The sequence below is a fragment of the Salvelinus alpinus genome, chromosome 37 (assembly GCF_045679555.1).
Source record: "Salvelinus alpinus chromosome 37, SLU_Salpinus.1, whole genome shotgun sequence".
NCBI classification, from domain to species: domain Eukaryota; kingdom Metazoa; phylum Chordata; class Actinopteri; order Salmoniformes; family Salmonidae; genus Salvelinus; species Salvelinus alpinus.
Window position 1 is genome coordinate 12305326 of NC_092122.1, and position 25413 is coordinate 12330738.

General features: G+C 42.6%; 1 protein-coding gene across 2 annotated transcripts; it reads right to left on the reverse strand.

Moving 5' to 3' along the window:
* Positions 1-572: 572 nt before the first annotated feature.
* LOC139565668 (protein ADM2-like) lies at positions 573-17663 on the reverse strand. Of its 2 annotated transcripts, XM_071386158.1 has the most exons (3): positions 17571-17663; positions 16925-17178; positions 573-4666 (listed from the first exon to the last, which is right to left on the reverse strand). In XM_071386158.1, exons 2-3 carry the CDS (start codon positions 17020-17022, stop codon positions 4228-4230), a joined length of 537 nt encoding a protein of 178 aa, XP_071242259.1. In that variant the 5' UTR covers positions 17023-17178; positions 17571-17663; the 3' UTR covers positions 573-4227. The 2 variants fall into 2 exon arrangements, with proteins under 2 accessions (XP_071242259.1, XP_071242260.1); XM_071386159.1 differs by having other exon boundaries at positions 16925-17657.
* Between the last annotated feature and the right edge of the window lie 7750 nt (positions 17664-25413).

Below are 25413 nucleotides of genomic sequence, written 5' to 3' on the forward strand. Positions count from 1 at the left end.
CCACCCCCCCTCCAGGTGTCTCCCATCTTCCCCATTATTCCCTGTGTATTTATACCTGTGTTCTCTGTTTGTCTGTTGAATTTTGCTCAATTTACTGGGACGAATAATGATTAACGAGCTGTTAGGAGTAGTAGAGTGAAGGACATTGGATCAATGCTGATGCATCATGGTCAAGAGAACTTTCACCCATCTATTTTTCCACTATGATGTCACCTTTGCCCAGGTTTACCAGATTCCAGGAAGGGGTGTTTTTTTATGTTCCTTTAAGGAAATATTGAGTAATATGTATGTTCTTGGTACCTCTAGTTGTATTTATTTTAAGATGTAGTAATATCGAAGAGCGCTGGCAATTGTCATGTTCTCTAATGTTTGTATAATTCTGTGGAGACTAGACTTAATTCTGATTATAACTTCATTATTTTTTGTTTTGACAATGGCATCGATGTTGTTAACAATAACTGTTGTGAAGAGTTGCTCATACTGTACTCACACACACGTGAAGGTAAACATGCAGACACACGCACGCGCACACAAACACACACACTTTCACAAATTAGAGGCACACACTGGACTTTATCTCACTACAGTGTAGTTCTTTATTTTTTACAGAGAATGAAAGACATTGTCTGACATGAACATGTAGCTACATTTTGAATTTATTTTTCTTTCCTAACAAAAGGTCACCTTTTAGGAGCGTGGGAAATACGAGATAAATAGTGTCTTTGGTGACGTACATATATAAATATACAAAGATAACTTAAATATATTACTTTTCTTACATAGTACCACTAATAATATATAATATGCACAAGTGCGCATGATATCATCTTCACTCTACTCCACTCATACTCATACAGATCTTTATCAAATGCAACATATACAATAACTCTCATCTGTCATTAAAAATAGAATTGCAATGTTTGAAATTCAAGTTGTGAAGAACTAACAACATTAAAGTGCTTTGCTCAGTTTGCTGTGACCCTATAAGAGGCTTCTGACCTTAAGTATAATTAAATATTGAACGAGGAAAAACAGACTGGGATTGTGATGTGTTAGATCCCTGCCTAAGACGACTATACGATAAGTACCTACACATACACAGTCACATACAGTCACATACACACTTACATACAGTCACATACACACTCACATACAGACGTGAACACCCAACACAATCTCTTGCATCTCTTTACAACATAGGTTAAGTTAACAATGGCAGGCGATGGCAGCGTTAGTTTTGATGTAAGACTGGTGGAGAGTGTTTCTCTTAACACACAAGGGGAGGTATTAGTGGTCAAAGGTCGTAAATAATCTGGTGGTACGCAGTTTACCCAGACAAAACACTCAGCTATGCTGCTAGGAATGACTACGGACGCGCCAGTGACACAACACTGACGTGTAATTACTGTAATATGAGATTCACAACACAAAGAAAAAGTATAGCAAAAACAAAATGGCCCCAACAAAAATCCAACAAACACAAGGTTGGTTCCTGATTCTATATGTGGCCGTTCAGACACAAACACACACTTGTGACAGTGGTGGTTAAGAAGTCGAGAGATTCACCAAGGTTCTTAGCGTTTGAAAAGCCTTTTAATGGTCTGTCACGAGACATTGATTAGCTCAATTACAGCAGAGACAATGGCATGTGTGTTTCACTATGCCTTTGAACAGATTAGACTTAAAGAACCAATGAACCACTGATTATGACCTGCGACCTGGCGTAGGTCATAATCTGAGATAGAAGGAGAGAGAGTGGTAGAGGGACAGATGGTGAGATAGAGAGAGTGAGACAGAGAATCTCTCCACGATTAAATGAGCTAACTCTAAAGTAGAATAAAGCCCCAGTTTTAATTAAGATGATTCAGTCCAAAAAGACAAAAATATGTCAAACAAAATGAAAGGGGGATATGGATAGAGACCACGCTATAGTATGATGTAGATCACAAAAAAACTAAATGACTGTCAAGTATTGTCAGATATTTGGTGAATTTAAACCACTTGCCCAACTAACTTAATTAGTTATAGAATGATTTCATTGAGGCAACGCTGTGGTCAAAACAAAACAGTAAAAACCTGGACCCTAAAAGACTCTAAGTTGATTTTGGGTACTCCTGTGACTGTTTAATTACGACACAGTAACCTAATAGTTACATAGCTATAGTCATAAATACATGAATGTATGACTAACGGCTGACCTGGTTTCTAACTGCAGCAATAGCAACATCAGCAAGTCTGGATCAAAGTTATTGGAAAACAAATAGTCTGAACGTTGAGGACTATCTCAACTATTCTAATCCTCTGACATTGAGAATATGAAACATTTGAATGTGTTTCAAAGAGCATGATTATTATGGGTATTAAAGATGTCATGGAGACGTTGTGGCTTGTTTTTTCAGGTCGACAGACTCTGCACCTTTTGAAGGTTGGGCTAGTTTTTTGAATGCTTGCTGAGTTGAGGTTGTTTTTGGTTATTTTTAGTGAGAGCATCCGTCCACCATTTCAGAGACAGTTATAACAAGGGAAAAAGGGAATCTAGGGGCATATTTTTTTTACCGTATTTCGTATCCAGATTTAAAATGTGGCACTCTGGCTCCCTAACTTTTGGTATCCGTGGTCTGTCATTACAAAGCCACAATGTAACAGCAGAGAACTTTGCTGTTGACTCTGTGCTAATTTGGACTCATTTGACACACTACAAGCATACAACGTAAAATATTGTTGTGTACACACTAAACTACTAGCATTTTTAGGATCATTACTGACCGGATTATTATTGATAATGACAAAGTAAGCCTCTAAATATTCCTAGGCAGTACTGCTAGTGGCAGATTTTGGGTTTGGGTTGGCAACTTGTGATGCTTTAGCTAGTAGTTATACGGTCCCTTGGCCAAGGCAAGGCACGGTCAAAGTTTATTTTGTTTATAAATACTGCAGACGATGTGTACCACCTCGCCACCATAGCGGTACAACTAAAGAGATTAGGTCTGATTGGTTAAATTGCCGTAAACATAAAGTCGAGACTTAGTGGGAGAACTTAAGAATCACATGAAGGGGATAATATCCCCACTCAGACCCTGAGATAAGGGCAGCAGGAGTGTTCACTGTGTTCACGAGCCAACCAATAGATCTCACCGCTGAAATAGGTCCGCAATGATTTATAATAAAAACATTGAAAACCTCCATCTTGTATAGGAACTGAGTCATTGAAATGTTTACCCTCTTCTTTCTCTTTCTATAAACAGTCTCTACTAGACGAGTCCAGAATCAGAACTCCATCCAGCCACTGCTGAACTTGACTATTATGGCTGAATGCGGCTGTCAAGGCTGTGGTCTGTTGAAACATATACTTCACAGAACCACAGACCGCTTCTGTCGGGAACATCATTGGCTGCAGATGAGAAAGGACAGTAGGTTCTTGTCTGTAAGGTCAGTGTCTGTGTCTGTACGGTCAGTGTCTGTGTCTATAAGGTCAGTGTCTGCCCACAAATGGTTGCTGGTGGTCTGTAAATCAGAGAATTAACCCAGATATGTCAAACATGGTCCCTCAAATTGTCCTGGCAGATCTAAGGGGGTAGGGTTTAGGGTGGGGTAAAAGGGTTCATTGGGTCGTTTTGACGGGTCTTCAGGGATATATTCGCTCTGACAGGGATCTGATCCTATCCCTGGTAGAAATCCACATTAGTGGTTTAAGTGTTTGATCAATGGGGCCAGAGCTAACTGCTGCTGTGGAGGTCATCAGGCCTTATACAGACACGTCCAGTCGCGTTGGCTTGTGTTAAGTAGAAAGACCGGTGGACAGGGGCATTTATTCTTACATTAACAGGATTAGGAAGTCAAACTGAGCCCCTTGCAGCTCTTTGATGAGTCAGGAGGCCGGGAGAAACACAAAGACTTTGACGAGACCCAAATGTCCAGAGCATCTCTGGGTGACAGGTATTCGTTCCCAGTGGTGGTGGGAAGCGTCGACTAAGAGGCTTTCATTCATGTCAGATTCCTTTTCTTAAACAGCATGATGCGTTTTTGAGGTGTACAGAGGAGTAAGGCAAATGTCATTCAAAAAGTACAGAAATGGTCATTTCAGGATCTAAAAAAGGTGTGGACTACATCTAATACTAATGCAAAGGCTATCTGTGATACATAAAATAGAGATAAATGTCTATAGATAGAAGTTTGCTGGGGTGTTGATGTTTTCAGAGAAGAGAGGGAGAAGTATCCGTCAGTCGCTCATCCGTAACTATGCGGACTCCGGGGGTTAATGGGAGAGGAGTCTTCCCGTCCGCTCTGGCCAATCAGCTGATAGAGCCGGTGGCTGAGGTTCTGAACCTGGCAGGTTCCCAGGGCGCACCCCACTCTCATCAGCTGGGGGTGGTGGTGACCCCCCCGCGACCCTGATTGGGCCTGGCGACGACCTCTTGACCCCGTCCGTTGGGGCTCCACGCCCTCCTCACGCCTCGCCCGTACCAGAGGTTCAAGATGGGCTGTGTTCATGACAGTGGGTGGTGTGTCTCTGAGGAGGTAGCCAGGCAGCCATATTGGAGATCTGATGGAAGGCTGGAGGTCTGATGAAGGGCTGGAGTCTGTTGGGCTGGCGAGTTCGGTGCCAGTTTCTGGAGTGAAGATCTCCTCCTCTCTCAGCGCATGAAGCTTCTTAAGCAGCTCCAACCTGGGAACACAGGAAAAAATAAGACAAGAGTTCAGATCTTGGGTCGTTAAGATTGATGTCTGTATCTTTCCACTCTGGGTCAATGCTGACCATTGAATCAGAGAAGTAATTTTAGAACTGGCCTAGTTATTATCAGACTGTTGTTAACCACACTTCCAACAGCATTTTATGTCAACACACACTGACAGTAAATGTTACACACATGGAATGGGCATGGTGAGGGTTGATGTGTCACCATCCTGTCTTAATGCATTTTAGAAGACTAATGGCCTTTCAGCACAGGAACAAAACAGCATGGGGACCTGGCTGCTGTTAATTTATTATGGTAATATCAACATACTGGACGTCAAAACTATTGAGACTCCATGTCCACCTTAGCTAAAGCAAACAGACAGAGTGGCTCTGGAGATTTAGTGACTACCCACTCAAGAGAGGGAAGGCTAATGTACAGAGCAAGCTGTGGCAAGTGTCCACAGGAAGGAGACGTCACCAAGTTTCAGGAACAGCCTGTTTAGCAAACACATCTCAGATTGACTCTGGCTTTAGTGCTGAGGAGGAGGAGGCCCTGCCATCTGTTCTCTTCTTGATGATGACACTGGCTGCTCAACTCAAACTTGGCACTGGGGATTCTTTTCTCTGAACTGTTGTTGGTGTGTTTGCTCAGAGGGATTTGTGTCTCTGTGTCTTCGTTTGTTACAGATGCTATAAATAGGTAGAGGCTCACCTGGCGGAAGTCATATTGACGAAGCACTGGCCACAGTGAGTCAGGGAATTCGATTCTCAAAATGGCGCCAGTGGGTGTAGGTATATCAAGCCTAAATTTACATTTACATTTACATTTAAGTCATTTAGCAGACGCTCTTATCCAGAGTGACTTACAAATTGGTGCATTCACCTTATGATATCCAGTGGAACAACCACTTTACAATAGTGCATCTAACTCTTTTAAGGGGGGGGGGGTTAGAAGGATTACTTTATCCTATCCTAGGTATTCCTTAAAGAGGTGGGGTTTCAGGTGTCTCCGGAAGGTGGTGATTGACTCCGCTGACCTGGCGTCGTGAGGGAGTTTGTTCCACCATTGGGGTGCCAGAGCAGCGAACAGTTTTGACTGGGCTGAGCGGGAACTGTACTTCCTCAGAGGTAGGGAGGCGAGCAGGCCAGAGGTGGATGAACGCAGTGCCCTTGTTTGGGTGTAGGGCCTGATCAGAGCCTGAAGGTACGGAGGTGCCGTTCCCCTCACAGCTCCGTAGGCAAGCACCATGGTCTTGTAGCGGATGCGAGCTTCAACTGGAAGCCAGTGGAGAGAGCGGAGGAGCGGGGTGACGTGAGAGAACTTGGGAAAGTTGAACACCAGACGGGCTGCGGCGTTCTGGATGAGTTGTAGGGGTTTAATGGCACAGGCAGGGAGCCCAGCCAACAGCGAGTTGCAGTAATCCAGACGGGAGATGACACCTTAAATTCTTTTAAGTAGTAAGTATGACTTTTGTGTGCTAAATGTCCTCCCATGATAAAGTTAGAACAAGGAAGAGAAAACGTCCCTTTTGTATCCTTTTTCAATTTTAAAGAGCACAGAAACAGCATCAGGTTCTGACCGGCTTCCAACTGCTCTTTAGGAGAAGCAGTAATGATAGTTGGCATACAGCGTAATTATAAAAAGAGCAGCGTTCTCCTTGTGAAACGCTGACTGGATTGTGAAAAATAACAGGGTAGACCTACTGTAGAACGCCACTATGCAAGTGGTAACCAACCAATCTCTGTACAGACACAGTGAGAAGTGGCTATATTAATGAACAGGGTTCCAAACCCTTCTGTGCCTCCTTAAGGCGGTATCTTAGTTAATGTGTTGAGTGCCTTGGCCAGGCTCTTGCCAAACATGTTGTTCATGGTCAAAATTCTACAGACTATAAACATGACTTTGAGCATTTATGGGTTTGTTCAACCAATTTAACCTACAACTGAGTTTTCTGGTGTGTAGTGGGCTTGAAGCCCAATGTAACTAGCCAATCTAGCTACTTCACAAACACATAGTGCTATTCCAGCAACAGCACCATGACTGGTCAGTCAGTGAACGTTTCAAGGTAGCTATATTTGACATGTACACAGAGTTCCAACACAAAGAAAACACTGAATGAGCTTTGCCACCACCTGTGTCTGTCTCCCTGCCATCCAGCCTGTTTGCCCGTACAGGGCAGGGCCCTGTTGTCTGGTGATGGTGGGTGTCACTGGTAACCACTGTGGTAGTGCAGAGGGAGCACTATTTCCAGGAGCACCTTGTCATTCAGCTCTGTTCTGTGGCCAGGCCATGGCCAAGTCACACTTGCCTTCTGTGCCAAACACCAGGCTGCCAGACAGGCACAAATTGTATTTGACTGCGTGGAAAAGCTGCGTTTATATACTGCATAAATACTGCAATGTGGTTGCTATAGAGATTTGGATAGTCTATATTCATTACAGTAAATTTTTATTTAGTTGACCATTCTGTACACAAAAAGGCTGAAATATAATCTTCTGTACAGGCTCATTCTTCTTTTGTGTTTGGAATCCATGGTGGAAAATGTGTTTCTCACACAGGAGGAAGGAGGAAACTTAATCCGTTCGGAAACAAGAGATGGTGAATAAACAAAACAAAGATAAAACAGCTTAATTTGGGAGTCCCTGGACAAAAACAGGTCTGATAGGGTGTGCAGACTGCCAGTACCAAACAATGCCCACTGAGCACACACTGGTTGAATCAATGTTGTTTGAAATGACGTGTAACCAACATGGAATAGACGTTGAATTGACGTCTGTGATCAGTGGGTGTGCTGTACCCAGCTTCACATTTATAAAAAAAATGGTTGTGTTTTATTGTACACCGGATAGGTGCAGTCAAGTGTGTTGTTTTACGGGGTCGGCCATAGTAGTACGGTGCCCCTGGAGCAAATTAGGATTAAGTGCCTTGCGCAAGAGCACATCAACAGTTTTTCCACCTGTCAGCTCAGGTATTTAAACCAGCGACCTTTCGGTTAGCGGCCCAACACTCTAACCGCTAGCCTACCTGCTGCCTAAGCTGCCTTGTGTCAGTCCCAATCCACCCCATCGACCAAGTAGTTTGTGCGTGTGCTTGTGTGTGTTTATAATACCCATTTAACCCCCTGTTGGGTGGCAAATGCCCTCATCAACCCCTGGTGGAGCAGTAGTGGACTTTGTGGCACACTCTGCGCTGGAATCTCCCATAACACAACATGCCGCCCCGAGCCCGACCCAACGCAGTAGATGATGGCTGCTTCGCTAGTCAGGCTATTCTGGGCTGGCAGACAGCCATAAAGACCCTGTGATGTAGTTAAAAAACAATTCTCTTGGAGAATTTGTAACTGGAGGGGGGCGGAGCGGGAGAAAAAAGAAAGAAAGAGCAAATCTGCTGTTTAAAGGAGGTTAAATGTGTTTGGGTTTCTGTGGGGTTCACCTCCCACCTAGGGAATTCGTGGCATGTCCTTTTGTCCTCCTCTCTTCTCTGTTACACCATCTGACCTGACCGCTTTACCTTCACCTGACGCTGATGCCCTTAGCTTTTATATAATGGCTTCACAAGCAAGTGTGAACTTGTCTGTTTTGTCCCTTGGGCCAGCCAGAAGTCATTTGTATGTGTCTGTGCCAGAGGGATCTGAGGGGAGTGTTTTGGCCAAAGACTTTGGACCGGAGGTGTAACTGTGTGCCCAGTGCACATGCTCCTCTCCAGTTTCCAGTTCTTCTGATCCCACAATAAGCCTTTTGGCCACCGTGTTCTAGCCCACAGCCAGGAGAAGGCAGCAGCACCATGTACTGTAGCCCGGCCCAACGTGAGAACTCTCTCACTGGATCGCATCTGATCTGACAGCCCGTCTAATTTGGCTATTGAGAAAGTAATCCTGCAAATGAACAGTAATGGAGGTCTTTGTGATTGGCAGAGGATCAAAGATATCAGAGCTTCGCATTCTTAGAAACATTCACTCACTCAACACTCGTTTTCAGCACCATCTGATCTGTGGAAGATTATTTTTTTTTAAATATATTGGTAACAAATCCACCTACTTGTTCTGTAAAATTCCCATTTTCATCGGAGGGCATTAAGCTAAAAGTCACTCAGCCTGGGGAACGGGTGGAGGGAGGGGGGTTCGAGGGTTCAATAAAAGTGTAAGCTGATCCCAACTCCTTCGTGCTGCAGTGTGGTGTTATTCTTTCGTATTACTCCCACAGTTTAGACTGAGGTTTAGGTCTGGAATCATAACTGAGACCCACCAGTGGAACCACCACAATAGGGTGATTCCACGCCAGCGGGAGCGGGAAATATTTTTGGTATTTACATTTGAGTCACTTAGTTATATCCAGAGCGACTTTGAATCCATGTTCCCATTCACTGTGTTAGGTGGTGCTCATATAATTGATCAGAATTAGCAGAGAGCCCACACTGGAAATGTAATGTACTTATATATATTGTTCCAAACAATGTCTTAAAATAAACAAAATCAAAAAGGGTCGTTTTGAGATATTAATATTTGAATGTTGAATAAATGAATGTGATTATTTTTATTTCAGAATCTAGACCTACTCCATATGTTAGAGCACACTATAAGGAATATAATGACACCAAGATGTTGTCTGTATCGTGTACAGTTCACGGATCAGAGGGTCTTATTGGAGGCATGTACAGTATAGGTCTAAAAAGGGCCTAAAATGGATACTTTCATCATGATTTTCTCAAACATTGTTTGTGATACAAATGTAAATCGCCGATGTCCCACCGGCCCCAGCCTGATGCCCTCCTCTGCCCCAGTAACGCCCCCTCAGAGAGGGGTAAGCCTTGGCCAGTACCAGGCCTTTCATACATGCTTATACCCAGGGGGCTGGAGTCTACCATGGGCTGCCTTAATCAGCAGTAAATGTGGCACATTCATACATAATCCTCGCCAGGCCCCATGCAGCTAACAGAGGACAGATTGTGTTCTCAGTAAGGAGACAGAAATAAGCGAAAGGCGATTTATTTGTGAATGAACCATTGCTGCCACTTGTTCTCCATGTGTTGGTGGTTTTATAACCTCTTGTGTTGACGATAAGTACGTGCTGAGGAGTGATTTAGCACTTTCCTCATCATGCACTGCGTTGGGTGAAAGTGTACAGAGTTGCTAAAGTCCATGGCTTGAAAGAACGACTGCCACATATTCTCTCTTGTTCCCCTCAGCAGACTTAAGTGTGTAGTGGTTTGGGAATTGGGAGACGGACTTCAAACCACACAGTGGTTGCAGTTCCACGTTCCATTTGTACTGAGGCGGCCACTCACAGCTGCAGTGCTGACTCATGATTGAGGCCTGATCTCCATCGCTACTGTAGGTATCCATCCACACTACAAATGACTGTACTTAGCTAGAATAACACCTACATTTTTCTCAACCACCAATAGAACATGAAACAAGAGTTTAGTCCTTCTCTCCTCAGACCTCAGAGCTCCATCTGTGTTCATTCTTCAGCCTTTATCCTGTGTTCTTTCTGTAACACTAACAGTATACACAGACCGACCGACCGGAAAATCTGGTATCGTAGTATCTCGATACTGGTATCGTGACAACCCCAATGCATACACACACACACACACACACACACACACACACACACACACACACACACACACACACACACACACACACACACACACACACACACACACACACACACACACACACACACACACACACACACACACACACACACACACACACACACACACCTTTCGCCATGGTCAAGCTTTCAGTGCAGAGTGGAAGCATTTTCTTTATGGATGTGGACGGTGGAATTTAGGTCTTAGCCACTAATCCACTGTGGAATTCTGAGCTGCCTGGTGGGAGACTAGTTCCCTCTCTTCTTTAGGCCTGGTCGTAATGACCCCCACGGAGCAGGGAGAGAGAGAAGGAGAAAGAGAGAGGGAGGGAGGGAGGGTCATGGCAGTGTTTATATGGTGGATACATTACATCTCTATACATCGCCAGTCCAGACCTCTGTTTACAGTGTGGCCCACATCAGAGCAGCCAAACGTCCTCAGAGCAGATGTCTAACCTCAGAACCATACATACTGCCTCTCACAGAGCGATCTACAGGGCCAGCCGAGGTTATATCAGACTGTGAGGCACGCAAAGTGTATTTAAGTACATAAAATAGATAACTGGAGTAAAGTTGAAGTATTTATGAGCCATATTAGTCAAGGTAATGTTCATGTTATGTCTTTGATATTGTAGAAGCATGTATATAAATCTAAATAAAGTTACTGTATGTAGAGTTATAAAATCTATCACCATCTGACGGATGCAACAGTAGGTCCTCTGGGAGGTGGATAATGATGCAATGTGCCTGTTTCTGGGGTAAATATTGTGTTTGGACAATGGATGGGTGTTGACGTCTGAACTGCATGCAGGGGTCCTGGCCCTGACACTTGCCCCATATGGGGTGACAGAGGGAGTTAATGATTTAGGAGGGGGATGGACAGACGGGAAAAACATTGTTTTTTTCTGTCCAGTCAGGATCCTGAGCAAATTCACGACCACAATACACACAGACTCAAATACACACAGCCTCAAATACACACAGACTCAAATACACACAGGCAGACCAGTAGTCTACACTTACACAGTCCCTCTTTCTAAAGAGAATATACTTTACACTCCCACACACGCTCAATACACAAACTGTGTTCAACCTGTCTGGGATGTCTGACATGTCATATCATTGACCTCTGTCCAAGACTGTGTGGAAATAGTGGGTCATCATGACAACAAGCACATTACAGCAAATCAGCTACTGTAACATGCCACTGTCTGGGGTGCCCTGCATCCCACTGCTGGAATCCACAATGTAAAACTGCTTCGTCTCTAAAGCCATATTTAACTTGTGGTTTGGCTCTATTTTCTCTCAAGCTGTTACTATATGTAAAATGAAGGGTATAGTTTGTATTGTGAATGGCCTAGAGCAAGGGTGTCAAAACACAAAGCCCCGCGGGCCGTCCATGATCAGAACATCGAGAACTTTATCGGTACAGAGAAACAATGACCAAACCCACCCATCACACCTCAGTCTGAAAAGGGGAATGAGAGGAGGAGCGATGAGGCCGGTGTTATTGTTATTGGCCTGTGATGGGATCATCATGTGTGATGGGAAGGACAGAGCATTTGGTATGGAAGGAAGAAAAAGTGGGACATTTACTGAGAAAATAAATAGATAAAAGGAGGGAAGAAGGCAGAGAGAGAAACCAGAATTAGAGAGGGAGAGAGAAGAGTGGAACCAGAATTGGAGAGAGAGTGAGGAAAAATAGAGAGGACATTATGAATCACCCTTCCATCACCAAGGGAACATCCCGAGGGGATTTCTAGGAACGATAACCCCTCACACAGCCACAGCTTGGACAAGACAAACAGACTCCCTCTTAATGAACTGTTTGTTTTTGAAAATCTGCCGTGTTCACTCAAATACACTGATAGAGAGCTCTGCTGCAACCGCAATCACATCCACCATTACCCACGAATTCTGCCGCTGCTGTTTTAAATGGGAAGTTAGTTCTGAGAGATTAAAATCAAAACAACCACTGGGAAGCAGAAATAGCCCATCCCTGCTGGGAGCTCTGTCCGAAATAAACAGAGGTGTTTGAGTCATGCTTCCCCTTGCTTCGATTTGATTTCAGCAGTAGGTGTTTGTCTATGCGCAGACACACAGGCACACACACACCTGTAGACAGAGGTTGTTGAGCTAAGTCCGAACCTCCAGCGTTGGGGCCCTCCTGTCAGAATAGGGTCACCTTATATGGAGACTGTTGTCTGGCACATCCTTCTCAGCCCTGCAAATCTAGGCCATGCAGGGTAAAAACAAGCCTCTTTTTCCACCCCCTCATAAGTCAATAACCTCAATTATAGGCCATAAAGACTTGCCAGTCCATTCATGGATGCATGTCAGCAAAACTTTTTGGCCTGAATGCCAAGCGTTACGTCTGGAGAAAACCTGGCACCATCCCTACAGTGAAGCATGGTGGTGGCAGCATCATGCTGTGGGGATGTTTTTCAGCGGCAGGGACTGGGAGACAAGTCAGGATCGAGGAAAAGATGAACGGAGCAAAGTACAGATAGTTCCTTGATGAAAACCTGCTCCAGAGTGCTCAGGATCTCAGACCGGGGTGAAGGTTCACCTCCCAACAGGACAACAACCCTAAGGAGACAGCCAAGACAACACAGGAGTGGCTTCATGACAAGTCTCTGAATGTTATTGAGTGGCCTAGCCAGAGCCCAGATTTGAACCTATTCTAACATCTCTGGAGAGACGTGAAAATACAGTTGAAGTCGGAAGTTTACATACACCTTAGCCAACTACATTTCAACTCAGTTTTTCCACAATTCCTGACATTTAATCCTAGTAAAAATTCCCTGTCTTTGGTCAGTTAGGATCACCACTTTATTTTAAGAATGTGAAATGTCAGAATAATAGTAGAGAGAATGATTTATTTCAGTTTTTATTTCTTTCATCACTTTCCCAGTAGGTCAGAAATGTATGTACACTCAATTAGTATTTGGTAGCATTGCCTTCAAATTGTTTAACTTGGGTCAAACGTTTTGGGTAAACTTCCACAAACTTCCCACAATAAGTTGGGTGAATTTTGGCCTATTCCTCCTGACAGAGCTGGTGTAACTGAGTCAGGTTTGTAGGCCTCCTTGCTCGCACATGCTTTTTCAGTTCTGCCCACAACATTTCTATAGGATTTAGGTCAGGGCTTTGTGATGGCCACTTCAATACCTTGACTTTGTTGTCCTTAAGCCATTTTGCCACAACTTTGGAAGTATGCTTGAGGTCATTGTCCATTTGGAAGACCAATTTGCGACCAAGCTTTAACTTCCTGACTGATGTCTTGAAATGTTGCTTCAATATATCCACATAATTTTCCTCCCTCATGATGCCATCTATTTTGTGAAGTGCACCTGTCCCTCCTGCAGCAAAGCACCCCATAACATGATGCTGCCACCCCCGTGCTTCACGGTTGGGATGGTGTTCTTCAGCTTGCAAGCTTCCCCCTTTTTCCTCCAAACATAACAATGGTCATGATGGCCAAACAGTTCTATTGTTGTTTCATCAGACCAGAGGACATTTCTCCAAAAAGTATGATCTTTGTCCCCATGTGGAGTTGCAAACCGCAGTCTGGCTTTTTTATGGCGGTTTTGGAGCAGTGGCTTCTTCCTTGCTGAGCGGCCTTTCAAGTTATGTCAATATAGGACTAATTTTACTGTGGATATAGATACTTTTGTACCTGTTTCCCCCAGCATCTTCACAAGGTCCTTTGCTGTTGTTCTGGGATTGATTTGCACTTTTCGCACCAAAGTACGTTCATCTCTAGGAGACAGAACGCATCTCCTTCCTGAGCGGTATGATGGCTGCGTGATCCCATGGTGTTTATACTTGCATACTATTGTTGGTACAGATGAACGTGGTACCTTCAGGCGTTTCAAAATTGCTCCCAAGGATGAACCAGACTTGTGGAGGTCTACAATTGTTTTTCTGAGGTCTTGGTTGATTTCTTTTGATTTTCCATGATGTCAAGCAAAGAGACACTGAGTTTGAAGGTAGGCCTTGAAATACATCCACAGGTACACCTCCAATTGACTCAAATTATGTCAATTAGCCTATCAGAAACTTCTAAAGCCATGACATCATTTTCTGGAATTTTCCAAGCTGTTTAAAGGCACAGTCATCTTAGTGTATGTAAACTTCTGACCCACTGGAATTGTGATACAGTGAATTATAAGTGAAATAATCTGTCTGTAAACATATGTTTGAAAAATGACTTGTGTCATGCACAAAGTAGACGTCCTAACTGACTTGCCAAATCTATAGCTTGTTAACAAGACATTTGTGGAGTGGTTGAAAAACGAGTTTTAATGACTCCAACTAAGTGTATGTAAACTTCCGACTTCAACTGTAGCTGTGCAGCAACGCTTCTCATCCAACCTGACAGAGCTTGAGAGGATCTGCATAGAAGAATGGGAGAAACTCCCCAAATACAGGCATGCCAAGCGTGTAGCGTCATACCCAAGAAGACTCAAGGCTGTAATCGCTGCCAAAGGTGCTTCAACAAAGCACTGAGTAAAGGGTAGGAATACTTATGTAAATGTGATATTTCCATTTTTTATAAATTTGCAAAAATGTCTAAAAACCTGTTTTTGCTTTGTCATTATGCGGTATTGTGTGTAGATTGATGAGAGAAAAAAACAAATTAATATATTTTAGAATAAGGCTGTAACCTAACAAAATGTGGGAAAAGTCAAGGGGTCTGAATAATTTCCGAACATACTTTCCGACATTTTTTGGGACCTGTCAGTGTGTCCTACAGCGCTAACCCACATTAGAGGAACAACTAGATACAACCAAGTGCCTTACTTCATTTGCCCCCAAAAAATTACTAACAGCTTTGAACATCCCAGATTTCCATGTAAAGGCATGGCTCTTGGTGAAGGTAATCATCTGTTTTAATTGGTTTCTCTCATTGATAGAGTCCAGGTTCCTGTCAGTCTCCCACCAGAAGAGGGCATGCAGACACTGACTCTACCCTCTGCTATAGCTCTCACTGCACTAAAACACACCAGAGACTGGAGACTTCACTAGTGCACTTCTCCTTCACTTTGAACAGGCACATCTGCCCTCCCAATGAAATGGGAAATTGTGTGTGTGTGTGTGCGCGCGCGCGTGTGGCTATTATTGACCAATTCCCTGTAATCTTGGGATTTTACTACCATGTCACACATAGAAGAATAGCAGAGTGGGAAAATACCACTCATTACAGTATTACAGTACAGTAGCCAATGCCTGAAATGTGGGGGGAATTCAGCAAATGCCAACATGAGGAGGACTGTTTTTTCCACCTCTGCTATCATATGTCCCACATGAGGTCATATATACTGCTGTGTTAGGAATATGACCTCATGTGGGACATATGATAGCAGAGGTGGAAAAAAGTTAACTTAAGGACCATACATTTATCTGAACAAATGACTAAAACCAAACCTAATTTGTAAGACAAACACACAACCATATATCTGTTGCATTCCAAAATATAGTCACACGTGAATAAGATAAAGTAGATAGTTTGGCGCAATTAACATTGACCTTGAACACTGACGCAAATAGCTAGCACTTTCGTCTAGGGACCTATAACGAACTGTACGGAATTCTTTCATGAATACTGTCAGATTGGATGTAACATTTATCTACATAGGTAATATATCAATCAAATACTTAACAGTCTGTAATAACGCGCCTAACCTGCGCATTTGTGTTTATAGCGCAGTGTGAAAAAATATGATGCAATGACGATCGTATTGTCCTCTCTCCCATTAGTTAAATTTTGAGTTTTTGGACTAAATTCAGTTGCATCACATAAGAACACAAATTCTGATGAGTACGCTTTATTATGCAGATGGAATAAATGTGTCATTTCATCATGGTGCCCATTTTTCAACATAGTGATCATGGATAAGATAACGCTCGTTAGCCTACACTATCATGAACTTTAAGTCAACACAAGTGTTTAAATCCCATAACAGACCTAGCCCAATGGAGAGAGAAGTGCAAACGAGAGACTGCGCAAGGCGCGCATGGATGAACTCTCAATCCATTCTAAAAACAGGGATTACCCTCAAACTTTTCCACATGGTCATATTATAACTACAGAGACCCCATGTTATCCGAGCGGGAACGCACGTTCACTGTATCACGTCTGTCTCGCTCTGACCTCGAGGGCCAGCACTACTCTCTATCCGTTATCTCCCCGACACAACACCCTGACTGAACAAAAACTTCAGCATACTTTATGCTATAAACCTCGACATGATTTAATAAGTGGTTCAACCGGTTTGTGGTTTGACAGTGTGATTTAATTTTAAAAAAAACAGTAGGCTAAAAAAAGGCGCGCGTCAATTCACCAAACACCGGCAAAGTCATTGAACATTCGAGAATAACCAATATCATAATAATGCATCTCATCCATCAATGTATTTTCCGAATCCTGGAATAAAATAAGACTACATGTAGCCTATATTTGAATTAGACCTCCAGATTTCCTATTGAAATAGAATGCGCTTTTATATATCCAATGTGCTCTCCACAATAACATTTCTGTTCAATAATCACCACTTCCAGAAAGGACCACTCTTAGAAAGTGAAAGAGAAGGAACTGGAAAGCACGTTCAATATAGGAAGATAATGTAATGTCTTTCTTCTTACCTGTTTCTCTCCAGACGGTCTGCGGCCGGGAGAGCCAGGAGCTGCTGGAGGGAGAATAGGCTGATGCAATACACAGTAACCGGCAGAAGTGAACGCATCTCGGGACGAGTTCTCACGCACACCCCTTGGGAAGGAGGGTGTTCCCAAACCACCTGGACGATGTTCAACTCCCGGGGAAGAAAAATTCCCCAAAGTTTTGGTATTTAGGCTAGTACTGATATCCAGGCAACAATGCGTGAGAAAGTCAAATAATCCTGTGATAAACAGAAAATAAAAAAATAAAGAAAAGTAAAGTAAATAAATGGTCTAATTTGATCAGGATATTGATCAGGTTACGTTATCGAAATATGCAAGAAATACAGTTATTTTGCAACAAATATCCAAGAGTGCCTGTGGGACACCTGCAAGTGAATTATTCACTCACTATTCAGTAGCCTAATCATGCATACAAAGTGTACGAACCACTCTATGTGTTGCCAATTGAAAGCTATGCAAAAAGAAACCTCAAGCACTAAAGAAAAGGTATAAAAAATATATCTAGCTACACCCATTTTTCATATTTTACACAAAAATGATATTACATTTCAAATTATAACTATAATAGCTCATAAAATAGTACATTTTATGAATGTTAGTAATATCTTACGTATATGAGGATTTTCAGAAATATTCTCGTATGTCTAAGTATTTTCCCACGGATCTGACAAGTGTTGGTCAAGATGAAGTTCTCAAATTCAACTTCTGAAGTTGAGCGCGAGATGACATTGTGCGTATAAATATTGAGTGGGCGGGACTCATTCTGCACCGGTGCACCTGATAGGCTCCATGAATTGGTCGGATAATGTATTCTTAATTTACTATATGACGTGTATGTGTGCATGTTGATGTGTGCCGTTTATAGCTATGCTGTTGTAGTTTTTGGTGGCAAATGCCAACTGATATGCCAATATGATGATGCTGCTTGACTGGTCAAAGATCTTCTAAGAACTTCCAAGAAAATGAGTTCAATGTTTGTTCTGTTAGTTATAGATATTCATATTTAAGATAGATTTTAAGACAGATCCATGCTAATCTTTAACCAACCATTGATCCAAATGTTGTTTTATTAACCATTTCCCATACTATATGCCATACAAACAAACGGTGGCATATTCTCAAAATGCTTTTCTTAGACTTCTAACATGCGTTTTCCACCCCCTCCCTTTCCCTTCTCTCTTATCTTTGCCTTCAACACCAAGTAAGCCTGAGGGATAAGTATAGATACTTTTGGCCACACACCGGTGGCTACACGTATTAAGTACTGCCCAATGTGCTATTGATACATTAGCTATTTGACAGATTGCTTCATGATTATGCCACAAACATTTACTTATCCTACATTTTACAGAAATATAAGGAAATATGATCTCACAAAGAGTACCATGTGACCTATGATAATGAGTGGTTACAGTGGCTATCATATAGCTTGATGCCACCAGGGCTACAAAGATCATGTGCAGCTAATTTGTTTAGGACAGTTTCCTCCTGTATACAATGAGAATGTTGTCACTTGTGTTTAGTAACCTTACTACGGCGTTGTAGATGTGTCAGTCACAGGTTTAGACTCGTATATCCTAAAACGGACTCACATGAGTCATATTTCAATCAGTGTCCGTTGAGAAAGTGGGTGAGTCTGTATTGTCTCCCGAGCTTAGCAAGCATGAACACCTGTGCTCTATCCTGATTGTGACATGTTTTATTAATTAGGCTGCATAGTCATAATGTACATACCTGATCCACACAAAACACAGAGGAGAGTTACAGTTGAAGTCGGAAGTTTACATACACCTTAGCCAAATACATTAAACTCAGTGTTTCACAATTCCTGACATTTAATCCTAGTAAAAATTCCCTGTCTTAGGTCAGTTAGGATCACCACTTTATTTTAAGAATGTGAAATGTCAGAATAATAGTAGAGAGAATGATTTATTTCAGCTTTTATTTCTTTCATCACTTTCCCAGTGGGTCAGAAGTTAACATACACTCAATTAGTATTTGGTAGTATTGCCTTCAAATTGTTTAACTTGGGTCAAACGCTTCAGGTAACCTTCCACAAGCTTCCCACAATAAGTTGGGAGAATTTTGGCCCATTCCCCCTGACAGAGCTGGTGTGACTGAGTCAGGTTTGTAAGCCTCCTTGCTCGCACAAGCTTTTTCAGTTCTGCTCACAAATGTTCTATAGGATTTAGGTCAGGGCTTTGTGATGGCCACTCCAATACCTTGACTTTGTTGTCCTTAAGCCATTTTGCCACAACTTTGTATGCTTGAGGTCATTGTCCATTTGGAAGACCCATTTGCGACCAAGCTTTAACTTCCTGACTGATGTCTGGAGATGTTGCTTCAATATATCCACATAATTTTCCTCCCTCGTGATGCCATCTATTTTGTGAAGTGCATCAGTCCCTTCTGCAGCAAAGCACCCCATAACATGATGCTGCCACCCCCGTGCTTCACGGTTGGGATGGTATTCTTCGGCTTGCAAGCCTCCCCCTTTTTCCTCCAAACATAACGATGGTCATGATGGCCAAACAGTTATATTTTTGTTTCATCAGACCAGAGAACATTTCTCCAAAAAGTACGATCTTTGTCCCCATGTGCAGTTGCAAACCGCAGTCTGGCCTTTTTATGGCGGTTTTTGAGCAGTGGCTTCTTCCTTGCTGAGTGGCCTTTCAGGTTGTGTTGATATAGGACTTGTTTTACTGTAGATATAGATACTTTTGTACCTGTTTCCTCCAGCATCTTCACAAGGTCCTTTGCTGTTGTTCTGGGATTGATTTGCACTTTTCGCACCAAAGTATGTTCATCTCAAGGAGACAGAATGCGTCTCCTTCCTGAGCGGTATGAGGGCTGCATGGTCCCATGGTGTTTATACTTGCGTACTATTTTTTGTAAAGATGAACGTGGTACTTTCAGGCGTTTGGAAATTGCTCCCAAGGATTAACCAGACTTGTGGAGGTCTTCAATTTGTTTTCTGAGGTCTTGGCTGATTTCTTTTGATTTTCCCATGATGTCAAGCAAAGAGGCATGAGTTTTAAGGTAGGCCTTGAAATACATCAACAAGTACACCTCCAATTGACTCAAATTATGTCAATTAGCCTATCAGAAGCTTCTAAAGCCATGACATCATTTTCTGGAATTTTCCAAGCTTTTTAAAGGCACAGTCAACTTAGTGTATGTAAACTTCTGACCCACTGGAATTGTGATACAGTGAATTATAAGTGAAATAATCTGTCTGTAAAGAATTGTTGGAAAAATTACTTGTGTCATGCATAAAGTAGATGTCCTAACTGACTTGCCAAAACTATAGTTTGTTAACAAGACATTTGTGGAGTGGTTGAAAAATGAGTTTTAATGACTCCAACCTAAGTGTCTGTAAACTTCCGACTTCAACTGTACATAGTTATGCAACCATAATTTCAGAGAAAACAGACCTAATGTGTTGCCAAAGGTTGAGTGTCTTTCCCAGTTTAGGAGAGCCCCCTTGAGCTTCAGCTTGGGTTAATAAACTATAGATCTGGGGAAAGTAAATATAGGGAATGAAACAGAGCACCCCTGAAGAATCACATACATTTTATTTGTTAAGTCAGTCAGACAGTTTTCCACATTTTGAAATTCGCCCCCCCTCTCTGTTATGAATTGTGTTTATAAGCAATGTCCATTACTCGCCAAATCGTCTGACTTCTGTCAATTTCCCAATTTCTCACCCTCCACTGTTGTCACTGTGTGTCTCCCAGCAGCATTGAAGGCTTTGAAGACCTCCATTAGTCTCTCATAAGTATTATAATACATTAGTATCAGTGCCCACACAGGTAATAGCCACTAGCAGCCTAATCCAGCCTGGGATGAAATTAAAGAATCCACTCCCTATAATCTATAATAATCTCTGGTTCGGTGTTATTTCCCAGGGGGGATCATAACAATGACGCAGTAAACCAATCAGGAAGTCAACTCACCTTCATCTTGGCCTCAAAAGGCATCAGTCAGGTCTAGCATGTTACAGTGTTTGGTAAAAATGTACATTATATCATAAAGCATACATTACCCATCTATAAGTATGTTATAAACATGACATTATAGCTACATAGAGCATTGTGATGTTCTGACCCTAATAAATGAGACATGTAATTCTCCTCGTCTGGAGATGGCAATTCAAAAAGTCCAAAAGTATATCATTTCACTTTGACCAATTTATGTAACAACGAGCAGGCATCATGTGACATCAGGCCTGTGAAGCAGTGCACTCAGTGTACTGATGAACAGAGGGGTTACCGCCTGGTTTGATCTCTCAATCATGCACTGGCGTTACTGGTTGTGTAATAATGTGGCAATTAGTGCCCATGAGTAAGTGTTCTATGCAGCACACACTGTGCTTGAAAAGATCCTCCAACTTTTACTCACTCTGGCTTTGAAATGGACCGACAGAGCGCCATGAAGTCCTGTCGAAACAATGTCGTGGTCAAGTGATCAAAGGACATGGATCTTTGATTGTGCGACACTGCTTTATTTTATATATATATATATACTGTATATATATAATTTAAAACAAGGTGCATATACAAAATTCTGCACTTGATTAAGAATCATCGAGGATAAAAGGTCTTCAACTTATTTCCATTGTGGTCCTCATTTTCATGAATGCATGTGGCAAGTTTGGCATGTAGCAGGCAAAAAAAAACAGAAGTGAAAATGGCAGGCAAATTGGTTATTTAGTCATAAAAACACAACATATCCATACTATACACAAAGCAACGCTATTTAGTCATCATCAATGGGCTCGGAGGGATTGCTCACAGAGGCACACTATCCAGTAACCAGGATTTCACCTTCCTTTAAAAGCTACACAGAGTGGGAATAGTTTTAACAGAGGCCGACTATTCCACTCAGCGGCTCCTTAGTATAAAAAAAAGTACCTTTCCCTGTCAGGCTTCTGAATACACACACACACACACACACACACACACACACACACACACACACACACACACACACACACACACACACACACACACACACACACACACACACACACACACACACACACACACACACACACACACACACACACACACACACACACACACACACTATGTACCAGACTAGGCCTAGTCTGTGTGACCTTTGACTCAACGGGCAGCCAGTTGAGCTCCTGAAACTGGCTCCTACCAATATGAGTACGTGGGCTCAGATTCAACGCCAGCTTAATCAACTTGTTCTGGGCTATCTGAAGGTTGCTTTTTAGTAGATTAGTTAAGCCTTCGAACCATGAAGTGCTATTGTAACGTGGGGGAAATACACCAAAATATTTAATTCCTGTAGTCGTACTACGCCCCCTTTTAATATGCGACGTAGGTCCTTGGGACTAAGCTAAACATAACAGGTTCTTTGCATCAAAAAGTGGAGCATGGGAATCAGACAACAACAATTTATTTTCATCGTCAGAAGAAAGGCCCAATCTCCTGGCCTACGTAATGTCCATATACCATCTTCAGCTCCAGGAGCGCCATACAACTGTCCTACAAGACAGACTTCAATATCACACAAATAACACTAGGTTTATACATTCCATTCACATACTCAAACAGACAATAATAATGTGTTGCCACAGTCACGGAGGGCGTGCCCAGGGAGGAGAGAAAAGCCTAGGTGGAATATGGACGCCAGTGCCTAAACACACTACATGTACAATAAGTCATATTTCTCATACTTTGTTAAAAAAACACCATCACCACTCCCGCCCTCCCAAGGCCAGCCGACCAGCACATAGTAAGGTGATCCCCTGAATGACACAAACAGGAAGGGTTTTATACAAAAGGCCACACCCTTAAATAACAATCACACACACCTGGCACAGGCAGACCAACAAGTGTGCTTTCAAAATAGGTAGACGGTTCTAACCCGTTACACTAGCTTAGTCAAAATGAGTGCATTAGCTAGCCCTTTCTTACCTAGTACCTTAGTGGCCATACCCCCCCTCCCATGTTGCCATCTAGTGTACATTCTAAGTAATTGCCTGCTGTTTTGGCTGAGTACCTCTCCTGCTAGCTGTACCCTGATGCCTGAGGACTTGCTTCGTTTCAATTTAGACCCCAACAGAATTGCTTCTGTTTTGCAGAGGTTCAGAGATACAGTGAGGGAAAAAAGTATTTGATCCCCTGCTGATTTTGTACGTTGCCCACTGACAAAGAAATTATCAGTCTATAATTTTAATGGTAGGTTTATTTGAACAGTGAGAGACAGAATAACAACAAAAAAATCCAGAAAAACACATGTCAAAAATTTTATAAATTGGAAATAAGTATTTGACCCCCTCTCAATCAGAAAGATTTCTGGCTCCCAGGTGTCTTTTATACAGGTAACGAGCTGAGATTAGGAGCACACTCTTAAAGGGAGTGCTCCTAATCTCAGTTTGTTACCTGTATAAAAGACACCTGTCCACAGAAGCAATCAATCAGATTCCAAACTCTCCACCATGGCCAAGACCAAAGAGCTCTCCAAGGATGTCAGGGACAAGATTGTAGACCTACACAAGGCTGGAATGGGCTACAAGACCATCGCCAAGCAGCTTGGTGAGAAGGTGACAAGAGTTGGTGCGATTATTTGCAAATTATTCACTGTTCAAATAAACCTACCATTAAAATTATAAACTGATCATTTCTTTTCAGTGGGCAAACGTACAAAATCAGCAGGGGATCAAATACTTTTTCCCCTCACTGTAGCTTGTTGTCTATGAGCCATGCATTGATGTTAGTGAGCTCTGCACTCAGTATACTCTCCAGTGTGGTTTAGTTTTGTGAGACACCAAGAGTGCAGAGTCCTCTTCATACAGAAACAGGTGACATGAGCAAGCATCCTTTATATCATTAATGTACAGTAGGAATAACAGAGGCCCTAGCACGCTCCCCTGTGGCACGCCACGGCTTATGTGTAGCCTCGGAGGGCAAACCATTTACCTCAACCACTTGTTCCCTCCCCAACAAGTAGGACTCAACCCATTCAAGAGTCGTACTACCCAACCTTCTCTCTTCTTGTCTCAGCCGATGTAAATTTTTTGGGGTCACAGACTGTCTGATTGGTTGTGTAAACGTTCTGAAATTGCTAAATGATTTACTGTGATTTCACGGGAGCCCAGGGCGAAACAGAACATATTACACACCATAATCTGTGTAGAAATCATATGTGCTATCTAATGTTGTGTACACAGGGGGGTCAGGGGATATGTCTGCTTATGGTTTCTGAACAGGAAGCACCACATAAACAAATTACAGAGCTGAAGTGTTCCGATTTTTCTGAGATTAGGTGGCTTTGTTGCAAAACAGCCTAATCATACAAAATAACAACACCTGTGAGCTGGAGGAAGATTTATGGAATCTCCCAGAGTCCAAAAGTTCCCCTCTGTTTCTGAGAAAAGCTCTTAACAGATCCCTAAAAATATTTTCTACGGATATAGCACTTCATTTTTCATATACACTGTAAACAGTTACAGTATAACCCACTGGGCACAGACATCAATTCAACGTCTATTCCATGCTGGGTCAACGTAATTTCATTGAAATGACGCGGAAACATCGTTGATTCAATCAGTGTTTTCCCAGTGGGTACCCAATACCTGCTTTTCTTCCTTACACAGCAACTTGATCATAACTCAAGAATGATTTCTCAAATATTAATTTCTACTTTACTTCATCTTCCAACAATTCCATGTGCATCTATTCATTCATCCATCAATTCACTCATATATTAATTTACTTCCTGCTTTTTCTGTCGTTTCACTTAGTTACAGTGCAGTTCACTGTTTGTGAGCGTCTGCACAGTACCAGAAACCTCACTGTATCTGGTTATTTTACAATTGCTGCCCCCTAGTGAACCTCCTATCAGTCGAATGTTCTACAGTGGAGGACAGTTACTGAGGCCAGCTGCAGAGGCACACATAGCTGAGCCCAGTGGAGCTTTGCCAAACACAAAGGCTTTGACCTCCTATGGGGCTGGGGACAGACCAGATTATGTCCCAGATAGAAGATAAACATAATTTGTCAGCATTTTTTAAAACACAAGAAAACAAACATGATCAAATTAGGACTTTTTGTAATGTCAAGCAGACCCTTGAACCCTAAGTATGAGGCACCATTAAATCCTCCATGAGAAATCATTTTGGAGACATGGTCTTTCCCACTGGGATGAGCATTTCTGTCTCCCCTGTGTGCTCACAGGCACAGTGGCTCCCCACATCAAATTTGTTTACATGGCTAGTTTGTAGGGGATTGGGGTACAACCAAGATTGTTTGCGTGGCTAGTCGTCTCTCTCTCTCTGTTTGCATGGCTCTTGTTACCAGCGAGGGGCCGAAGGTGACGGGGGTTGGAGGAGATGGCCTGAGTGAATCAGGGTTTTGCCCAGTGTGCCCATTTCATGGGCAAATGAGGGATCACTCCTCTGTGTGGTGGAAGATGGTAGC

Excerpts from the sequence above, each read along its gene's own strand:
- LOC139565668 (XM_071386158.1), bottom strand. The coding sequence starts at position 17,022 with ATGCGTTCACTTCTGCCGGTTACTGTGTATTGCATCAGCCTATTCTCC. Across the intron at positions 4,667-16,924 it reads GACCGTCTGGAGAGAAACAG|GTTGGAGCTGCTTAAGAAGC; the intron begins GTAAGAAGAAAG and ends CTGTGTTCCCAG.